At 39.5% G+C, this 21,796-nt stretch overlaps 1 protein-coding gene across 2 annotated transcripts in view; it reads left to right on the plus strand.

Moving 5' to 3' along the window:
- The window catches only part of rabgap1l (RAB GTPase activating protein 1 like), a 186,531-nt gene that overhangs the window by 28,716 nt on the left and 136,019 nt on the right, over nucleotides 1-21,796 (plus strand). For both annotated transcript variants that reach the window (XM_062979417.1, XM_008108932.3), the window contains exons 10-12: nucleotides 3,547-3,685; nucleotides 5,093-5,186; nucleotides 13,582-13,732. In XM_062979417.1, the coding sequence (XP_062835487.1) occupies nucleotides 3,547-3,685; nucleotides 5,093-5,186; nucleotides 13,582-13,732 (384 nt within the window). The remainder of the gene's footprint in view (nucleotides 1-3,546; nucleotides 3,686-5,092; nucleotides 5,187-13,581; nucleotides 13,733-21,796) is intronic.

The raw sequence follows: 21,796 nt of genomic DNA on the forward strand, positions 1-21,796 counted from the left end.
CACTCCAAGGCAGAAAGTTCTACAGTTGAACAGCTGTTATGGTCAGGAAGTTCTTCCTAATGTTCAGGTGGAATTTCCTTTCCTGTAATTTGAACCCATTGCTCTGAGTCCTAATTCCCAGGGCAACACACAAAAAAGCCTACTTCCTCTTCCTTATGACATCCTTTCAGATATTTAAACATGACTATCATGTCTCATCTCAACCTTCTCTTCAGGCTAAACATGTCCTGCTTTTTAAGCTGCTCCTCATAGGGCATACTTTCCAGACCTTTGATCATTTTAGCCACCCTCCTCTGGAAACATTTCAGAATGTCAATATCTCTCTTGAATTGTGTTGCCCAGGACTGGACAGGTGAGGTTTGACCAAAGCAGAATAGAGGAGCATAGAATCTCTAGCAAATGCCTGATGTGTTCCTTCCAGATAATTTCCTCTTTTAAAAGGGAGAGGAAGAAACAAGTGGCTCAGCACTCCTGGACTTGATTCAAATCAGTAGGGTGGAGTTGTTCACTGGAATAAAAACAGTTGGCACTTTAGGGAGGTGGTGTGTGTGACCTGATCATGTAATGCTAGAATGCATGATAATGAGAAAGACCAAAGAAGAGTATAGTCAAGCATGAACCCTGGATTTCAGGACAGGTGATTTTATCTAGGTTGCAGAAATACTGGACAGAATCCCATGGCTAGAGATGTTTCATTTCCATATATGTAGGGTTACAATGTCTTCTTATATTGCATTTTGTACCCTGGAATTGATTGATTTTGTAATGCAAAATATAGAAAGTAATACAGTGGTTTCTATCTTTAGCTTTCAAATGCAGAAAGTTATTAAGATACCATCTCTTATATGTATAGAATTTGAACCTGTAAATAGTGCTAGCTACATTAATAAGTTTTAGTTGTTTAGGAAATAAAAATAAATAAAACATATGACTGTGTGTCAAATTCAATTGGTTATTAAATCTCCTTTCCCTTTCCAATTTCTCAGTCTTCTCTCTCTATAATAGGGCTTCATTCTTGACAAAAAGATGCAATGAAACAAGATACACAGAAACAAGGGAAAGAACTATGGGTTTTTTTTATATTCTACTTGCTACTATCCCAACTGCATGTCAACATGCAGACCATTTCATGGCAGCCAGGTTTGATTAGAACAGCTCCAAATTAGAGTTCAGATTTTTATTTAAAAATAGCACTGGTTGGCAGTGGGGCACGAGTTCTTAATTTTCCTGCTTCCAGTGCTGCTACTGCCTGTGGCAGTAATGATGGTAATAAAGTCATCAATACTTTGATTGGTTCCCTACAAACTATTCTGCTTCTAATGTTCATGAGGGAGGAATTACCAGATTTCGAAGCTCTTCTCTGGGCTTTTAGAAGAATTGCTGAGTTCCACATACCACTGAAAATGCACCAGTCATTGCTGGACACATGCATAACGTATAGAGACTTGGGGAAAAAATCAAACAGGCTCTTAGGACATTAGTTTCTGCATCCACCCAGTGTTTAGAATGCACAAGGTCTTTTATCGCTTTTTTTTACCAGCGTGGGCAGATTATTGTGTAGCTAAAATGTTTGTTATATAAGAATAAACAGCCTTCGCAAATTGGTATGGAAAGTAGTAAAGGAAATTGAATATAACATTGCTCTTGTCACCACACTGCCTTAGATTTAGTCTGTCAACTTGACAGCATGTTGTTTTGAATGAAATAAGAGCTCTCCTTTCTATGGCCAGTTCAGGAAATACTTTTTGTTTAAATTTTTAAAAGATTTTTTCACATGAAGAATTCAGTAGCTCATACAGAATGGGGGACGCCTGACTCGACAGCAGTATGTGTGAAAAAGATCTTGGAGTCCTCGTGGACAAGTTAAAACATGAGCCAACAATGTGATGTGGTGGCAAAAAAGCCAATGGGATTTTAGCCTGTATAAATAGGAGTACAGCGTCTAGATCCAGGGAAGTCATTATACCTCTCTATTCTGCTTTGGTCAGACCACACCTGGAATAGTGTGTCCAATTCTGGGCACTGCAATTGAAGGGAGATGTTGACAAGCTGGAAAGTGTCCAGAGAGGGGTGACTAAAATGATCAGCGGTCTGGAGAACAAGCCCTATGAAGAGCAGCTTAAAGAACTGGGCATGTTTAGCCTGCAGAAGAGAAGGCTGAGAGGAGACATGATAGCCATGTACAAATATGTGAGGGGAAGTCATGGGAAGGAGGGAACAAGCTTTTTTCCTGCTTCCCTGGAGACTAAGACATGGAACAATGGCTTTAAACTACAGGAAAGGAGATTCTACCTGAACATTAGGAAGAACTTCATCACTGTAAGGAGACCTGTTCAGCAATGGAACTGTCTGCCCCAGAGTGTGTTGGAGGCTCCTTCTTTGGAAGCTTTTAAGCAGAGGCTGGATGGCCATCTGTCGGGGGTGCTTTGAATGCGATTTCCTGCTTCTTGGCAGGGGGTTGGATTGGATGGCCCACAAGGTCTCTTCCAACTCTATGGTTCTATAATTCTATGCTCTTTTTATTTTTGCCCTTGCTTTTTTGTGTGTTGACTTGCCATTCTTATCAAATTTGAAAAATAGCATCTGTTGCATGGTTTAAGGTTTCTTGGAAACTTGTATGTTTTAACATTGTTTTATTACTGGGTTACTCAGAAAATTGACTGTGGGCAGCTGTTTAATATGTGTGTATAAAATATGAAAAGATTAGCATTTTGAATGAGGTCTTAGTGTTTCTTAAAATGACATATTAATTTTCAGTATATTTTTAAATCCCAAGTTTTAATTAAAATATTTTTAATTTATTAATTTCATTTAAGAACATTTATTCAGACTTTAAATCATAAGCAATTTAAAGGATAAAAAGCGGTTCCCCGTCTACATATTGTTACTGCATTAGACATGAGAAAAGAAGAAAACCCAAGATTGTTTAAAAAGAAGTTCAGCAAATTGAGTGTGCATGTGTCCACATGTCTTTCTATCAGTCCCTGTATCTATGCATACAGATATAAGTAAATACACATACACAATATCACTATGCACCTACCATGTATGGACACCAACTTCATCCCATGTACATAGGAGGCAGTTAGAGAATTTATGATATTTTAATCACCATGGGTGCCAACAATGCCAACATTGGTTAAAAGATTCCGATCTTAAAAACCAAAGCAGAAGGAGTAACTATCTCAGGTTGTGAGTGGATCATCCATGCTGGTGGTCTTATCCAGACCTAACTTGGATTCACATGAATTCACTCTTCTAATTTTCTTATTTCTTTTTCCCTCCACACCATATCTTTTTACATTTCAATAATATAAAGCTCTAAATGAAGTGCAGTAGTAACTAAGTAGAGTAAAACTATTATAGTCTTATATTTTAATCACTACGATTCCAGCACTGAAAAATATTCTATTTTCAAAAATTATTTCATTCTTATACAAAAACAAACCCCAAAAGAACTACAATCCATTGAACAATTGCAGTATTAACAATGATCAAAGAAATAACTACTTAGGTCCTGAAATATGTTTACTGTTACAAATCTAGTGTGAAGGAAAAAGTAATGCAAACACCGGAGACATGATTTATGAAGTTTTGAGTCTGCGCCGAGATTCAAAAATGCAAGAAGATCTTGTAAGTCCATCAAGTGATCGAACATCTCTGCAAGATGAGGATGCTGAAGAAGGTAAGAGTAAAATGAACTGCTCCAATAAGTCTATGGGTTAAATGTTATATACTGGTTATATACTTGCTAAGAATGTACCTAAAATAGAGAGATAAAAATTTATGAAGAGCAACTGACAATCAATAATTCACTAAATGTGTTCTGTCACCTATCTCTCTGTTCCCTGACAATAAAGAACAATGGCAGCCTCCAGCAAACAGTGCAAATATTCTAAGACAGGATTAATGCTGGATTCCTGTAGATGTTAAATCTGCAACTATTCAAATGACATCTCTTTTGCATGTGCTTTTGTGCACACATAGATAGAATGAGTGTGTAAGTCACCCAGACCAGTAATTCCACTTAAAGAGTTAACTTCCTAGAATGTAATAAGAAAGAAAATGGAGATTAGAATTCTTCAAACTCAGACTGTTTGCAGGTCCCAAAGATCATGAATTTCAGACCTAGCAAATAGGATTGTAAGAATTCTGTTCTTGGGAATAGAGATTGGTTAAAATTTTGCAGTAGGGTGAGGGAAATCATGCATGTGGGCCTTATTCAGTTAGTAAACAGTCCCAGCCCAGCCTGGAAAGAGGCTGGGGTGCCCTACTGCCTGGTGACCCTTCAGCCCCATCCCAGTCACCTGCATAATGAGGAACAGACTGGACAGAGTGAAATCCCTATTATAGCAGAGATAACTGCATGCAGTCTTGCTTTCTTGTCATCTTCCCCCATGTGGAAAATAAAGACCCCAATGTGGGTACTAGGATACATCCCAACTTTGCTGGTCATGCATAATTAGATAATATCAGGATAACCAGACCTCATGTGACATCAACAATTGCAGTGGCCACCTGCAGCACTCAGTCAGTATGACTAGCTTTGCTCCTCATTTTTCCCAGTGAAAAAATAGCTAAATGTTGGTCCCTTTTTTCCTTCTTTTTCTGTCTTTGCCTTCCATATTAATGGAGATGGAATCCATGGTTTATTTTAGACTTCTTTGTTGATTCCATCTCATTTTCCTTGGGACAGAAACAAGGATTCAGGTATGCATGGCATGATAAACAACTGAATTGAACTTCTGTGACTTCTTTAGCTGCTTCATCTGCAAATTGGACTGAGAAGGCAGTTGCATGCCCACAAGTTAGCAAAAGTTTCCTGCAGATTTCTGGACTGCTATGTTTTTGTTAACATAGGCCTCTTTTTCTTTTTCATTTTATTTTATTCCAGTATTAGAGAAAATGTGATATAATATTTGAAAATAAACTTCAAGGAAGATTCTTAGGTCTCTGTTTTCATTTTACATGTGTCTATTAAGGTGTGTTTTTCAGCTTGCATTCATTTGTACAAAGTATGGAATGAGGATCAGAATTTATATTGGCACTGGTGCCACTGTCTGGTTTTTTTTTTCTCAATTTCTGTCTACAGAGAGTGATAATGAACTCTCCAGTGGCACTGGTGATGTATCAAAGGATTGCCCAGAGAAGATCTTGTATTCCTGGGGAGAACTACTAGGACGATGGTAAGAATAATTTAGAATATAATGATTTGTAAGAGTAGGAATAAAACCCCCACCATCCTGTAAAAGAACGTGAAAAGATATGAGTTGGATATAGGAGAGGTGACAGAAAAGTAACGAGACTGATTTTTTTTAAACCATGAATTTTATTCTGTGTCCGAATCAAGGTTATCCCCTTCAAAGTAGTTCCCTTGTGCAGTTCCACAGTGACAGAGGTGTTGTTTCCATTGTTTGTAACAGTACTGGAAGGCTTCTTTTGGCATGTCTTTCAGCTCATCAGTAACACTCTTCTGGGTATTATTCATCGTACCAAAATAGCATCCTTTCAGGTGGTTTTGAGCTGGAGGAATAAAAAGGAGTCATGCGGACTGAGATCCAGCTAACTAAGGCTGGGAAACCACAGGAATGTTTTTCTGCCAAAAAATCAGTGATGGAAATTACGGTGTGTCATGGGGCTTTGCCGTGGTTCAGCATCCAAGTGCATGCAGTGCCTGGTTGGAAACATGCCACTCTTTTTCTGAATTTTTCAAGCACTTTCCAATAAAAAAGTTTAATCGACAATTAGTCTTGGAGTCACAAACTTCTTGTGGACAATCCCCTGACTGTAAAAAACAAAAACAAATGAGCATCAATTTGATTTTCGATTTACTCACTCTCACTTTCTTGGGAGTGCAGTGCAGTGTGCCACGTCTGACTTTGGCGTTTGGTCTCTGAGTCGTACGCAAAAATCCATGATCACACGATTGAAAAATTCTGTCTCCTTTTTGAAATGGTTCAGAGGATCAACACACACATCCCTTCAATTAGCCTTCTGCTCAGTTGTGAGGCTTTTTGGCTACCGTTTCCATTTTGTAACACTTCTCACAAACACAACTTCACTAGCTACAGGGAGCAGACAACGCCTCTGCTGAAGCAGCTTCACTGGCTGCTAATAATCTTCCGATCTCAATTCAAAGTGCAGGTTATGACCTATAAAGCCCTTAACAGTTCGGGTCCTGCTTATCTTCGTGATTGCGTATCTCTCTATGGGCTCTTGGATTTGCCGGGGAGGCCCTTGTCTTGCTTCCACCTCCTTCACAAGTACGGTTAGTGGGGACGAGGGAGAGGGCCTTCTTGGTGGTGGCCCCCCGGCTCTGGAACTTTCTCCCAGGGAAATCATATTAGCCCCCACCCTGTCCACATTCCGTAAAGACTTGAAGACATGGATGTTTCAATGTGTCTTTGAACAATAGGTCAGCTCATAATTTATCACCGCCCAGTCGGAAATGTTTACTGTCCTGGCATTCAGCACTTTATTCCTATTCCTGGTCCTATTGTCTTGCATTTTGCACAAGCCCTGCCCTTTCCCTTGCAATTTTGTTTGTCCCACTTTTCGGTTCCTTGATGCTCATTGATGTACTTTGATACTTTTGTTCTGTGGTTTAATTGTTTTTATTCATTTTGTTGTTATGTGTTTTATTTTTATATCTTGTATACTTGTCTGCCGGGCTTGGTCCCCATGTAAACTGCCCCGAGTCCCTTTGGGGAGATGGAGGCAGGTTATAAGAATAAAGTTGTTGTTGTTGTTGTAATTATTATTATTATTATTATTATTATTATTATTAGCATAGACACTCGCAATCATTGTGTAGCAACCAGATCAGGTTCAACCTTTTACTGAGTTTACAGCAGAAGTTAACCTAACTGCAATGTGAAGAGGGAGGTGCCTGGTGGCTGTGATGGTCTGAATGAGGGCAAACAAATTGAAACTGAATCCAGACAAGACAGAAGTACTCCAGGTCAGTCATAAGGCTGAACAGGGTAAAGGATTACATACTGCAGGGGGGAGTGGGAATGGACCTTGATTTTGGGACTTATAGTTCATCCTTATCTAGAGAGCACTGAACTCTGACATCAGATCTGGACCAAACTTGGCACACAGACCCAACATGGTCAACTGTGCATACAAGCCTGTTTTAGGAGTGATTGACCTTGGATCTGGGAATTGTAGTTCACTCTTATTCAGAGAGCCCTGAACACAGCTGACAATGAACCTGGACCAAATGTGGCACACAGACCCAACATGGCCTACAGCGAATACTGGCAGGGTTTGGGGGTGATCAGCCTGGGAATCTGGGAGTTGTAGTTCACCCTTATCCATAGAGCCCTGAACCCAGCTGACAATGGATGTGGACCAAACTTCAGTGATATTACCTAACATCCTAAAGTAAACAATGCCTTCTTCTAATAACCCGGGCACCACCGGGTCCCCAAGCTAGTAAATACATAAATGGCAGCATTGTTGACTTGTGCACAGTGTTGCCAGTCTCATTACTTTTCTGATGTACCTCTTATTTGCATCAATCTCTTTTTGTGGCATTGAGACATGTTTTAAATAGACCAGCTTTAATTTAAATGTAGTTTATTATACTTATGGTTGCAGATAATGTGCTTTAAAAATTATCCATTTTTAAAAAAAAGATTTGGGACTTACTTTGTACACAAGATCTTTGTTCAGTGCTTTTGTTTGTGTATCACATTTGAAAACAAAAACACAAAGGTAGGAAACGATATCTGAAAAAAGATTCTGTGTCAAGGCCAAGGCCAGAAGCAATTTGACTTCTTGAGGGAAACATTGGAAGACTGTTGATAAATGGGGAGCTAATGAAGGAGCTCCTGGTGGTGCAGCGGGTTAAACTGCTGAGCTGCTGAACTTTCTGACAGAAAGGTCGGCAGTTTGAATCCGGGGAATGGGGTAAGCTCCCGCTGTTAGCCCCAGCTTCTATCGATCTAGCAGTTCGAAAACATGCAAATGTGATTAGATCAATAGGTACTGCTCCAATGGGAAGTTAACTGTACCCCATGCAGTCATGCCAGCCACATGACCTTGGAGATGTCTATGAGAACCCCGGCTCTTCGGCTTAGAAATGGAGATGAGCTCAACTCCGCAGAGTCGGACACGACTAGACTTAATGTCAGGGGAAAACCTTTACATAGGGAAGGACACACATAATCTGCAGGTTTACCAATACATCTTCCGCATGCACACACAAAAAACCCCTATCTAGCCTCCGAAACCCAATATGGAGATATCTAGAAGCTTACCAAATTTCCCAGGATAGCAGTCTCTGGAACCTGGAAGCAAGGCTTTGAATGTTTGCCATCTTTTTTTTGGAAGCTGCCCTGAATCCCTTTGGGGAGAGAGTGTGGGTTAAAAATAAACTTTTTAATTATTATTATTATTATTATTATTATTATTATTACTCAGAAAGGAACTATTTATCAGACAAATGCATTTTCACATAGTGCATGTTGCTCTAAACACATTTAATTAAACAGAAGGATTTTGCTGCATAGAAATTGCAAAGTGTGCTGAAAAAGCATCTAAAACATCATTTTGCTTCTTTTTACGTTGGGATAGTACCATTCTTGGAAGAGATTTCTCTTTCTTTTTCCCCCACACCGACCATTCTATTGTGGTCACTCCCTGAATATACCATATTTCACCACACTTTCAATCCATTTTTTTTATCCTGCCACCCCCTTCTGAATCTGTTTGCACATGTGAGAAAGAAACATGAACTTAGAATACATGTTCTGATTTGCATTGGTGATTCTTCTAATTAAACCAGGGAATTAGCTATGAGCCATATACACATCCATCCATGTGGCATTCACATGTTGTATCCTTCGATATACACAAACAGATAGCTGGGCAGCACTAGTGAGCCTGGTCAATGGGGAGAAAGTGTGTACAAACCCCCCCCCCCCCTCATATATTTGTCCAGATCAAAGAAGAAAGGACTACCTTTTGTTTTGGATGCTTTTTCAGCACACTTTGCAATTTCTATGCAGCAAAATCCTTCTGTTTAATTAAATGTGTTAGAACATTTAAGAAATGGTTCCTGCCCAGCTTACCTGTCCAAACGCATCTCCCATTATCAACCAGTTAGAGTATTAAGATCAGCCGGGGAAGTCCTGCTCTTGGTCCTGCCACCTTTGCAGGTGTGATTGGTTGGGATGAGAGACAGGCCTTCTCGGTGGTGGTGCCTCGGCTGTTGAACTCCCTCCCAAGAGAGATTAGATCGGCCCCTCCCTCCTGACGTTCAGAAAACAGCTTAAAACCTGGCTGTGCAAGCAGGCATTCGATGAATGATTGCAATATGTAAGCAACTGTAGGAAACCACGGGATCGATGAAATGTTTTAAATACCTTAATGTTAAATGTTTTAGTGTCTTACGGTATGCCTGATAATTTATATAGTTTCAATTAGCTTTTATATGGTGTATGTATTAATTTTAGACTTGTAATGCTTTCTTTTATATGGTTGTGAGGCATTGAATCTTTGCTATTTACTATGTTGTTAAACCGCTTTGAGTCCCCCCTGGGGTTGAGAAAAGTGATATATAAATAAATAAATAACTGTATGGTATGTTCCTATCTGTCCACATATACCACCTGGTCCACATTTCCCTTTCCCTGTACAGTGTTCCCTCACTTGTTGCGGGGGTTACATTCCAGGACCACCCGCGAAAAGTGAAAATCTGCAAAGTAGGGGTGCTATATTCTCCGCCCTGCTGCCTGCACCCGACTGAGACTACCACCACTGTAAATCATAATTTTTTGATTTATAATATTATTTTAGTGTTCATTAAAAACCCGTGAAACAGTGAGGGCGCGAAAAGCAAACCACAAAGTAGCAAGAGAACACTGTATAAGATCATATGTTCTTGTTGTTTCAAGTTATCCCACTTACGGTGATCCTAAGGTGAACCTATATATTCTAACACCAGGTCCCATATATAAACATGGGGCTGTTTTTGCAAAGAAGTATAATATCAATATCTATATCTATATCTATATCCGTAATAAAAGTGAAAACCTGTATGTGTGTATGTGGCATGAGTGTCTGCTCACACAGACAGCCTCTGGCCTCCATAAACAGGCTATAGTTCCCAGTGCTGAGGAGCCACCAAGTCACTCCATCAACTGACATTGCAGGTTACAGTGAACACCATGAACATGTAGCCTCAACCCCTGCTAATGTCCTTCCCAAACACTACGGACCACCACCCAAGGAATGCTTTCATTTGGGGGCCATTTCATCCTAGATTTTGCATTTTCCTCTACCACAGGCAGGCATCCCAGGGTTCTCCATTGGTGTGAAATTTGCATGATCCTGCCTACTGCCTTTCCCTTTCAAATCTGCATAACAAACACACCAGAACTGAGCAGCAACTAAACTTACTAGAGGAGTTTGGGGGATTGACTCCACATGGTGGAAGTTGTAATTCACCCTGCATCAAGTCAGAGCACTGTGACTCCTACCGGGGAATGTAGAGGAGTTGTAGTTCACCTACACCCAGAACGCTATGAACCCAAACAATGATGGGTCTGGACCACACTTGCACTGCATACCCGATATGCCCAGATTTGAATACTGGTGGGTTTGGAGGGGAATTGGCCTTGACATTTGGGAGTAGTAGATACTGGGTTTTATAGTGTACCTGCAATTGAACCCCACTCATGATGGACTAGGACCACACTTGGCACACAGAGCCCCCATAATCAACAGAACATATTGGACAAGTTTGGGGAAAAGGGACATAGTTCACCTGTATCCAGAGAAACAGTGACCCCCACTGACAATGGACCAGATCCAAACTTCGCACAGAGAAGCCTCATGACCAACTGAACATACTACAGGTGTTTGTGGGAATGGGCCTTGATTATGGAAGTTGTAGTTCACCTGTATCCAAAGACCACTGAACCCAGCCAACGATGGATCTGGACCACACTTGGCACACAGATTCAACATAGTCTACTGTGGATACTGACAGATGTTTCAGGACAATTGCCCCGGGAATCTGGGAGTGTAGTAAGTAGTTCACCCCCATCCAGAAAGCACTGCAGCCAGGCAATGACCAGCCAACAACAGATCTGGACCACACTTGGTACACAGACCCAAAATGGCCAACTTTGAATACTGGCAGGGTTTGGGGAGGATTGACCCACGATTCTGGAAATTGTAGTTCACCCACCCCAAACAGAATACATAACATTCAAAGCCTTTTTTCAAATAACCCGGGCATTGCCGGGTCCCTAAGCTAGTATACTATAATGCAGAGCTTTCCAAACGGTGTGTTGCGACATACTCATCTGTCAACTGCAGTACGTCACACAAACGTAACTAGAAAAGACAAAAATCTTGTAAATGTATGTTATTATCTTACAAATCACATATTTTTTAAAATATAAATGAAATGTAATTTTAATGTGTTTAATAGATTGCAATGTTCCATTATTGTGTGATGTCGATGTTTTAAAGTGTTATTGTTTAACTTATGGTAGTTGTATTTACTGTTGGTTACACTTTACGGCATTGAATATTTGCCGTTGTATGTTGTTAACTGTCCCCATTGGGGAGATAGAGCAGGATATAAATAAAGTATTATTATTATTATTATTATTATTAATGAGATATGTTGTATCTGCATATATTTCATTATTACAATTTTAGTTTGTGTCTGTATTTCTTATAAGAGGTAGGTTTAACCTCCTGTTTGCTAGTAAAACTGCATTACTGTGTTGCAAAATGATATATGTCTAAAAAGAGTGCCACCAACATGAAATGTTTGGAAAGCTCTGCTGTAAAGAGTTGAAAATATTTTAGTTGTTACGTGATACAGTCTCTGTAGTATATTCTGTATTCTTTAGATGTCAAAAGCATCACATTCATTCTGTTGACGTTTTGGAATAGGCTCAATAATTCTGAGATCAGGATCTGTGATGGTCAAGGGCTGACATTGATGGTTGAGACTTCACAATAGCTGATGCTTTGATTAGAAACAGCTTTGTCATTATCAAATAAATCTTACAGTGTTTGAAGACATCCTGTTATCCCTCAGATGACATGAAAGTTTCATTCCATAGAAGCTTGTACTTGAGAATCATGTCCTTTAACACTTGTGCCTGATGACACTGCAGCATTTTTTCAATTTTTCAAGTGTCCAAAATGATTGATGTAAGTCCTCTGACGCTTCTGCATTATCATCACCATCATCCTGCTGCTGCTTCCGCTGACAAGCCTTTGGTGGAATTGTTTTCCATGAGCCAAGAAGAAGGGAAGTGGAGTAGTGAAGCCCTAATTCCCAGATGTTTGCTGGGATTTCTTTCCAGAAGCGATGGCAGCAAGCCCCGAGCACTATGTTCACATTCTTCCTGCGTCTTGCTAGGAGCACATAGGGCCTTCCACAGTCAAAGCAGGAGGAATGCATTCCTAATGCCTGAACCTTGATGCCACAGCCTGCACTGCTACCTCTGGACTGCTTCACGGCTTGGCTCTAGTTGGCCACAAGCAAAACAAACAAACAAACAAAACCCTGTTTCAATCTGGATTCTCAAATCTCTAGATGCTGAGCTCATGGATAATGTAAGATACTATACCACTGTGTTTTTCCTCTAGGGAGAGAGTGGGGAGACAGACCACTTACTCTGGGTTCTTTATGTGATTGCCTTATCTACTCTTCTCTTGGAAGATACCCCTGAGATTTACTAAAGAAGTAATTAAGATGTCACAGCCAAATCATATTATAGTAGAATGTTGATACAAATAGAGTTTTCAGTGCACTGATGGCTAGTAAGGATGTTTGGAGTCTTCTGACTCTGCTGAGGATGATTTAATACTATTATACACTTTGGTTTTGCACACCATTTTTGTAATTGGTTGACAAAGGAAAATTGATTTGCTATGAATATCTCTTCTAATGCTGGAAAACCAGTGCTATATGTAGTATTTTGTTTCTTTTGTAATGTGATCTCATTGAGTTGTTCTTTGGCATACTCTGTAGTCTTCTTTATTTGAGGATTTCCTGGTTACACCATCATTCATTCCCGTCTCTTTCCCATTTAGTAATTTCTTAGTCAAAAAATGATTTTGAATATCAAGATTAAATTTGATATATGTTTCCTCAGAAAAAGGTTTTGCTGTATTCAGGGCGCCCTACTTTATAGTATGATAAGTTGAAATTGCTTCTTTATCTAAGGGTCAAAAGGCCTACAACCAAAGCTCAGACTTCTACATACTGTATGTTCTTGATTTCATAACTAGGATAGATGGGAAATGTATGAAAGTCCAGCTTTCCAGTTTCACAGCAAAATATTTCATAGAACCTCTTACTTAATTCTCTATCATGCATGGATGGGAACCTGTGGCTTTCCAAATAAAGGTAAATTTTATTCTCATAATCCCCCATCACAGGGGCTGATAGAAGTGGGAGTTCAGCTACATTTGGATGTCTCAATGTTCCTCATCTTTGTAAAACAGATTAAATGTTCAGCCTTGCTATTGAGTGTATCTGTATGTGTGGTTGCTAAAATTTACAGTGTTTAAGGAAATTTCATTATTACATTATTTTAGGCACAATAACCTCAGTTCACGACCAAAAGGACTATCTTCGTTGGTAAAGAATGGTATTCCAGAGGCATTAAGGGCTGAAGTATGGCAGTTGCTATCAGGATGTCATGATAACCAGGCACTGTTGGATAAATACAGAATTCTCATTACAAAGGTGAGTCTGTCTTTTGGTTATCTATAAATTATTTAACATTTTAAAATAGCAATTCTGTTTTTGGAGCAAGAGAGCTAATTCTCTAAAAATGCAGTAATGGAGCTCTTTATCATATTAATTAAAATTTTAACTGGAATACTTTGGTGCTCACTGGTTTGCTTCATTCAGGAGTGGAACCAGTGTATGGACGCTTGGTACTGAACAACATCTAGGATGTTGTATAGTTGCTAAAATTAAAAGACCTAAATCTCATCCTCTTCAACTTTGCTGCAGAAGGGTGTCATGGCCAGCTCAGTCAGTGAGGACGAGGAGTAGCAGGAGGGGCCAATGGCAGAGATAGAGGCATCAGCTCCCAGGAGTCTCCCAAGCTTAGGTCAATCATTTTGAGGATAAGTCTTCAGCAGTGATGGATTCTGCCCAGCAGTCTGAGTAAGCTGAGGCAAATACAGCAGAACCAGCTAGTTTTAGAATGCAGAAAGGAGCGTGCAGAGTTTCGCAGATCTGCAACATTAGCAAATGAACTCTCAACAAGCAACACCTGAAATCTTAGGATAAGGAGGTTCAGTCTGAAGGCTTGTCATGGCAATCAACATGGCTGTTCATTGACTGAACAAATATATGGTACTCCAGGATTCTTGGCTTTTTGTATCATGGCTATTGTTTATTCCAGACTTGATCCTGTAATTCTCCAGCTTGACTCTAATAATTGAACTTAAATTACAGCTTTGGACTATCCTTAACTGTTATTGTTTAGACTTTGTGCTTTGATTTTGGAATGCTGACCTTGACTTTGTTTGCAAACATCTGGTGGTACTTTCTAGAAGACTTTGCCTCTCATAGCATAGCATAATCATGATAAAGGGAAAAGGAGACTCCTTTATTCCATGTTCTATTAAGGGGAAGGGGAGGAAGATGTGCTTTGCTGTGCATCACTGCTGATCCAGCATGGTGCTGTCTCCCTGCTTCCATTCGTTTTCTCACCGCAGATATCCTTCTAGTAGTGTTAAAAATATAAAGGATGCTAAATCAATTTCTCCAGCCCCTTTGTGGGGTGAAGGATTATGCTCTCCCCTTCTGAGAGATGTGATGTGAAGGATCATCCTTTCCCCATCTGAGTGAAAAATCTTCTTTTCCCTTTCTGAATAACACACAGCAAAGCAGGAGTGGGGCAGAAAGATTTTAGCACCTTTTTATTTTTATTCCAAGATGGATTTCAAAAAAAAATCAACTTTTCTTTTTTACAAGTGCATCCTGAGTATTTTCTCTTGTTTCTACCACAAGCTCATATTGCACTGAATCTGCTGCACTTGTTATATGTAGATAACAAATCTATATCTCCTTGATATAGATACCAGGTATTCCTGCAGAATGTATATTAATCATATTTGTGATGTTATGTGCACGCTAGCTTCTGATGGTATGTCCATGGATAGGACAAGGCAGAGAGACTTTGAACTGGCTATGCTGGCTAAGACCGATAAGAATTGGGCATTGTTGTCCATCAACATTTGGAGAGCCAAAGATTGTCCACATGCATTTTGGAATAAACAGAGGTGGGAATATACTGTGATTAGAGTGGAGATAGACTTTTCCTGAAAAGATACTTAAGGATTTGTTATTTTTTTTTAAATCCCTCTGATACTTTTATTGTCTACATAAGGGAAAACATAGTATTGCAGGGGTGTTTCCATTGAAATTTGGGTTTTACATGTTTTTGGATAAATCTGAAATCTAGAACATTAAAATTTTAATTATAAATTAAAATTCTGAATTAAACGCTAGCAGAGGTGTGATTGTTTTACACCTTGGGCCAATGCTCCCCCCCTCCTTCATCACCAAACCACTGAAATTCAGTGATAGAGTGGTAAAAATGCTTTAGAAGAAATAGAAAGTATTTGTCATGAAGATTTTTGTCTGCTAGATAGAATTTGGTAGTGTCAAATTTAAATGACAGAATTTTGCAGTAGGGCTAGGAAAGGGCATATTTGGATTACAACATAGCTCCTAGAGATATGAAAAGCTGTGAAGGCAAAGTGAAAAGATTGAGTATAAAACAACTCGGTAGACAAAAAAGACAGGGTAGTTAAGATGAAGAAAGCTGCACACTAAGATTGTTCAGGACATCGATAGGGTAAGAATGGCGCTGGGACAATATGCAAATCTCCAGATATTTTTGAGGCTCCCAGGATGTCAGTTTTTACTCAGAATGCACAGAGGTCACTTCCAATTAGGTTCTTTCTTTTTCTAGTTAATTTTGTGAGGTTGCAGATCTCTTAAGTCTGATAATGGCTACATGTCACCAGAGGTAGTTGCCTCCCATCAGGATAGAGAAGAACAGAAAATGAATTGAAAAACAGGAAACCTAGGGGAAATCAGTCTCTTCTTTCTAAGCTATTTTTCCATGGAAGGGTTAGCATTGTGACTGTCATTTCCACAGGGCTTTGTTTTGGGCATCCTCAGGTCTCAGGTTGGCAGCATGTATGTCTTCCTTGATGGTGTCCATCCATCTTTTCTTTGGCTATCCATGTGGTCACCATCCTGCAATCTCCAAATGTAGTGCTATTTGTGCTGCTGATGCTCACAACATGGCCATACTACCGTAGTCTTGCTTCCTGCATTTTCTTGCTGATTGCTTTTATTCCTAGGCTTTGATGGATGTCATCATTTGACATATGGTCAAGAAGTGTTGAGCCAAGTGTCCATCTCAGCATTTTCATTTCCATCGTGTTAAGGGCTTGTTCATATTTCTTTGTTGTTGGCCAGCCCTCTGTCCCATAGAGGGCTACTGCACGAACAACTGTAGTGTGGATCTTAACTTTGAGTTGTTCAAGCATTTTTGAGTCACACAGAATGCCAATAATTTGCCACCATTTCAACCAGGCTGCATTTATTTGTGATCATACATCTGGCATTGTGTCACCATCTATGGAGACCAGCGACGCTAGGTACTTAAATTGGGTGGCTTTCTTTAGTACTTGCCCATTAATTTGAATTGTTTTTTCCAGTTTGGAGGCCACATTCCAGATACTCTGCTTTTCAGTTGAAGTCAATTTTCACTGAGTTTATCACTCCATGTCTGCAACTGTAGTTGTAGAGCTGCACGTTTTTGGTGGTCAAGTGCCATGTCATCTGCATATAGGGGAAATCAATAGATGATATAATTATAACATGTTGTTTCAGAATATTGACTTGGAGGTGCTGTATGTCGCAATTAGAGGTGTAGTCTCCTAGAAAATGTTGCAGATAATTTCCTGTCCTCAGATTCCAGATTTCTGTTTTTTGGGGTTGCAAGTAGCCTTCATACGGGTCCTGATAACATTGCTGAAGCACCGTTATTTCTGGTGGTAACGGGGAAGAAATTGAGCAAGGAAACAAATACCGTATTTTCTCAAGTGTAATGCTTCATTGCATGTAATACATATCTCAACATTACCAACACCCCTGTGAATGTAATGCACAGGCAAAGGGGCTTGACTTCCCTTTGTTCATTGGCCCTTTACCTGCCTGCTTGACCAAGGCAAGCAGCTGAAGGACAAATAAATAAGGGAAAGTCAAACCTCTTTGCCCTTTTGCCAGTCTTGTGAGGATGAGGAAGGTTCCGAAGGGCTTTGGCTTCCACTTTCTTTTCATCTTTTTGCTTCCTGCCTCAGTTAAGCAGACAAGGGAAGGAAGCCCCACAATTGAGGGAGAAAGCCACAATCCTTCACCAGCTTTGTGCCTTTCCCAACTGTTGGGAACTGCATGAGGTTTGTTAAGCAGCTTTGCTTCCCCTTGTCAGTCAGCCTTTCAGTTGCTTGCCTGACCAAGGCAGCCAGCTGAAGAGCCAAGAAAAGGGGAAGCAAGCCCCTTCGCCAGTCTCACACAGGTTCCCAACACGTGGGAACGGGGCAAGGCTCAGGACGGAAGGCAAAGGGGCTTGCCTTCTTCTTGTCCTTTGGTCACTATCTCTGGCCCAAAGTAGTTCAGCCTATTTTAATTTTGGCCCCTGTCTACTGCCAGGTTGTACAGGACTGATCTAGACACTATATTCCTTTTCATGCATTCTAGAATCATACTGGCTTTTTTGCTGCGCTATCAGACTCACGTTTACCTTGTAGCCAACTAAGAGTTCTAGACTCTTTAATATGTATTATTGTTAAACAAGTCACCAATCCTATATTTTGCATTTCATTTTTTTCTGTTTAAGTGTAGTATCTTAATCTTTCCCTGATGAAATTCATTTTGTTAGTTTCACCCAGCTCTCTTAAATTCTAACCCTTTCCAGTGGGTTATTTGTTACTCCTCCTAATTTGGAGTCATCTGCAAATTTAACAATCATCCCTCTATTCCAACATCCAAGTAATTTATATGCTGAACAACAGGACAGTACTCTGTCACATCCCATGAGTCACTTCTTTCCAGGATCAAGAGTAACCATTGTTGAGTTTGGCAAAAAAATTGGATGCTATGTTATTCTGAGCTTCTCAATGAAGAGTGAGATAAGGAGATTCTTTCGATGTGCAATAAGTAGAACCGTGTCCAATCATACACTTCCTGATCGGTATACAAGGAAAATAGATTATTGTCCTTATCTATTGTGTGCATTTTTTCACTCATTAAATTTTTTTGCTTGCCAAAGAAATTATTAGTCTTCCAAAATCCCATGAGGAGTTTTAGGACAGTGAATTAGATATATGATGCAGCCTAAATCATGATTTAGATGTGTAAAAATAAATAAAACTCTCAAAATGAATGTAATATATGTAATAAGAACTGCTTTTAGAATGTAAAGATAATTAATCCCAAATAATGAATTCACTTTTACGTTGGAAGACATTATATATATTTTTGTGTTCTGTGGCACTTAAAACTTACACAGTAATACTGCTTTCCAGTGAAAATGTACATAAAAGAAAATAACTGCAAGCCTGTTGATTGAAGGTTGAGTCATCAATGTTATATTTTAAGTTCACTGTGTTTTGATTTTCTGCTTTTGACTGCTTTTAACATTCCAATTGCCATAACAACTTTGCTACCCCCTTGTTTCTTTAGAAAATCAGTTACCATAACAATAAAATATAACCTTATGGATGTGACTATGTTTCATTCTGTCATACTTAGTGTATTAAAAAGCCTCATAGTTTGGTTCTGTATGTGTTTAAACATTTACCCTTCAATACATCATTGTGGTTACTCGTGCATGGATCCCACTGAGACCTGCCCAAGTAACACTTTCATGATGTGACTGTTACTCAGTTGTGCGTTCCTTCAAAGCTGATATGTGGACATGGTCAAATGAAGGTGTTCATATAATCTACAGGAATTTTCACAAGATATTAAAAAGAACTTGGTGCTATTTTTTAAAATTAAAACTGGTATTGATAATAGTTTTTTTTAAATGAGATAAACAACTTCAAAACTATAACAATAAGTATTGTAATGAGAGTCAGGAGTTTTTTTTTTTATAATATGGGTTTTAAAAATTATGGTTGTCTAAATGGTAAAAATGAAATATTTTCTGAGTATTCTAGGATTAGTGTTGTATGAGGTTCTCCCAGATCTGTCCATGAAATTATGAAATGTGGATAAACTTCCCTTTCTGCCTCCATTCCTTTTGCACATTGTCATTCAGCACATCTGTCTCAGATAGTCAGCCCCACAAGACAGCAGGCAGAGCACTAGGAAGACATGACTTTTTACCGATCAAATCTTTCAGATCTGCTCCAAGGTTGATGCTGTGGTTAGTATAGGTCCAGTATATTTAGTCTTGGCTCCTGCTTGCCTATGCTATTGTATATGTTAACGTAGCTTAAAGATATCTACAGGATTGCTGAAGAGGTGAGAGTTTCCATGGTATGCTAGACCTGTGCCCTTCCTGGCTTATAAAAGTAACCAGAGGGAGACTGACTGAATAGATAAAGGTGTGTGTATGTAAATGCCTCATTGAAACAATACAAGGTTCCATCCCATCTAAAAGCTCTTCTTGAACCCAGCTGCACTAGATAACTACTGGCATGTCTCTGACATTTCTTTTTGTGGAGGCAAGGTTCTGTAGTGCATTGTGGCCTGCCAGCTCTAGGGGTTCCTGCATAAAATGGTTTATCTAGACCAGTGGTTCTCAACCTGTGGGTCCCCAGATGTTTTGGCCTTCAACTCCCAGAAATCCTAACAGCTGGTAAATTGGCTGGGATTTTTGGGAGTTGTAGGCCAAAACATCTGGGGATCCACAGGTTGAGAACCACTGATCTATACCCTATGGCCCTTCAAGTGTTTTGAACTTCAACTCCCAGAATTCCTGACCATTTAACAAGTTGGCTAAGGCTCAGGGAGTTGGAGGGCCACAGGTTGTGCAGGCCTGATCTAGACCCACTCCATTCTATCTGAAGGCCTGGCTATGGGACTGAAATAGCTGGTTACCTGCACAGATGACCCATGCAGCGACCTGGGCAGGGAGAGTGTGAAACTATTGCTTGTGTTGCATCTTTCAATGGCTTTGAGTACTATAAACTATGGTTTTCTTCAAGGCCATCTTACTGTTCTACAGTAGTTTCAGCCCTCTTGAGAGGGAGAATTCAGAAGGGGGTATTACGGGATTCCTGTTCTATCTCCTGTATGTTGATCTGTAGGGTATCTCTAGGCTTGGTTTTATCCTCCATGTGGTTTTAAATGTACCTTTGGGAAAGATCATCCAGAATTTTGGAATGCAGTGTCATCAGTATGCAGATGACAAACAGTTTTTCTTCCCATTTGTAAGGGTACACAAATGGAAACTTAATCCAAAAAGATGAAGGTATTCCTGTCATTTTGAAGCAGCTATAGAAATAAAGATTCAGCCTGTGCTGAATGCAGTTACATTTCCCATAAAATCTCAGGTTTGCAGCTTGAATGTACTCCTGGATTTAGATTTAAGTCTGAGTGGCCAGAAGTATATTTGCACACTTAAAACTAGTGCACCAGCTATGGTGTTTTCTTAAGATATCAGAATTGGCCATGGTAACACATGCCTTGATTAAATCTGGATTGGATTCAGCAGGTTTAAAGTACTGTGGTCATGCTGCTGACTGGAGTTGGTTACAGGTATAAGCTCCCACTCCCCAATTGAAATTGATGTACTGACTACTGATACATTTCTGGGTAGAATTCACAGTATTTAAAGCCCTGTACAGTTTGACTACAGACTGATAGGAAGATTTTATCTCCCTGTATGAGCCTGCTCAGATGTTAAGAGGAGGAAGGCTTTCTTTAAATCATACCACTATCTGTTTGTTTTTTTAAACATATTTCTTCATGCTGCCCTGGGCTTCTTTTCTTTCTCTATTGCATTTGTCTTCTCTGCTAATTAGATTTTAAGCCTTCTCCTCTTATGCAAACAATACCAGTTTCATGTTTTGTAGAGAAAGAATGCTTACAAAAGAGTTTAGATGAAATGTGGACTGTGTAAGTTTTCCAAACTTCAATCTGTTTTCTAATATGGATTCTTCAAATGCAGTTACATGAAAACGTAACTTATGTTTTGTTTGTAAACTTTGAATCCTGGTAATATGGAGTTACCTACACATGTGACCTTTTCCAGATATTTGTGTAGGACGTAGTCAATGCCACTTTGCACAGTCTCCACATAAGTATTTCTCAGCCTGCTTTCAAGTGCTGAAATTCAATGCCACACCTATTTGTTGGTCAAGTGGGAAGGTGTCCAGGCAGCACCAGACTGCAGTTTTGCAATCAGAAGAGAGCTGACACAGTCTTCCTATATTGTTAGTAAGCTGCTGGAGATCCAGAAGGGCAGTGCCAATCTCCTTATATGAGATAGATTTCTGGGCATTAGATTCTGTGTTTGAAATATTTTCAGTTTTAAATATCCATTCTTCATCCATGGAATTAATTTAGAACTGTAAAATAATGAACCTAGCTTTTGACAGTTAACATATTCTAGATGACATCAGTGACATTGAGTGTACTAAAACACATAATTTAGAAGTAGCTATGGGAGCATGATGTTCTATTCAGTATGTACTGAGGGCAGTTTCAAAATTTAGGGCAGTTTTAGAACTTAAATACCCTTTCACAAACCACTGAATAAACATT

This window comes from Anolis carolinensis, chromosome 4 (genome assembly GCF_035594765.1).
Source record: "Anolis carolinensis isolate JA03-04 chromosome 4, rAnoCar3.1.pri, whole genome shotgun sequence".
Lineage (NCBI taxonomy): Eukaryota > Metazoa > Chordata > Lepidosauria > Squamata > Dactyloidae > Anolis > Anolis carolinensis.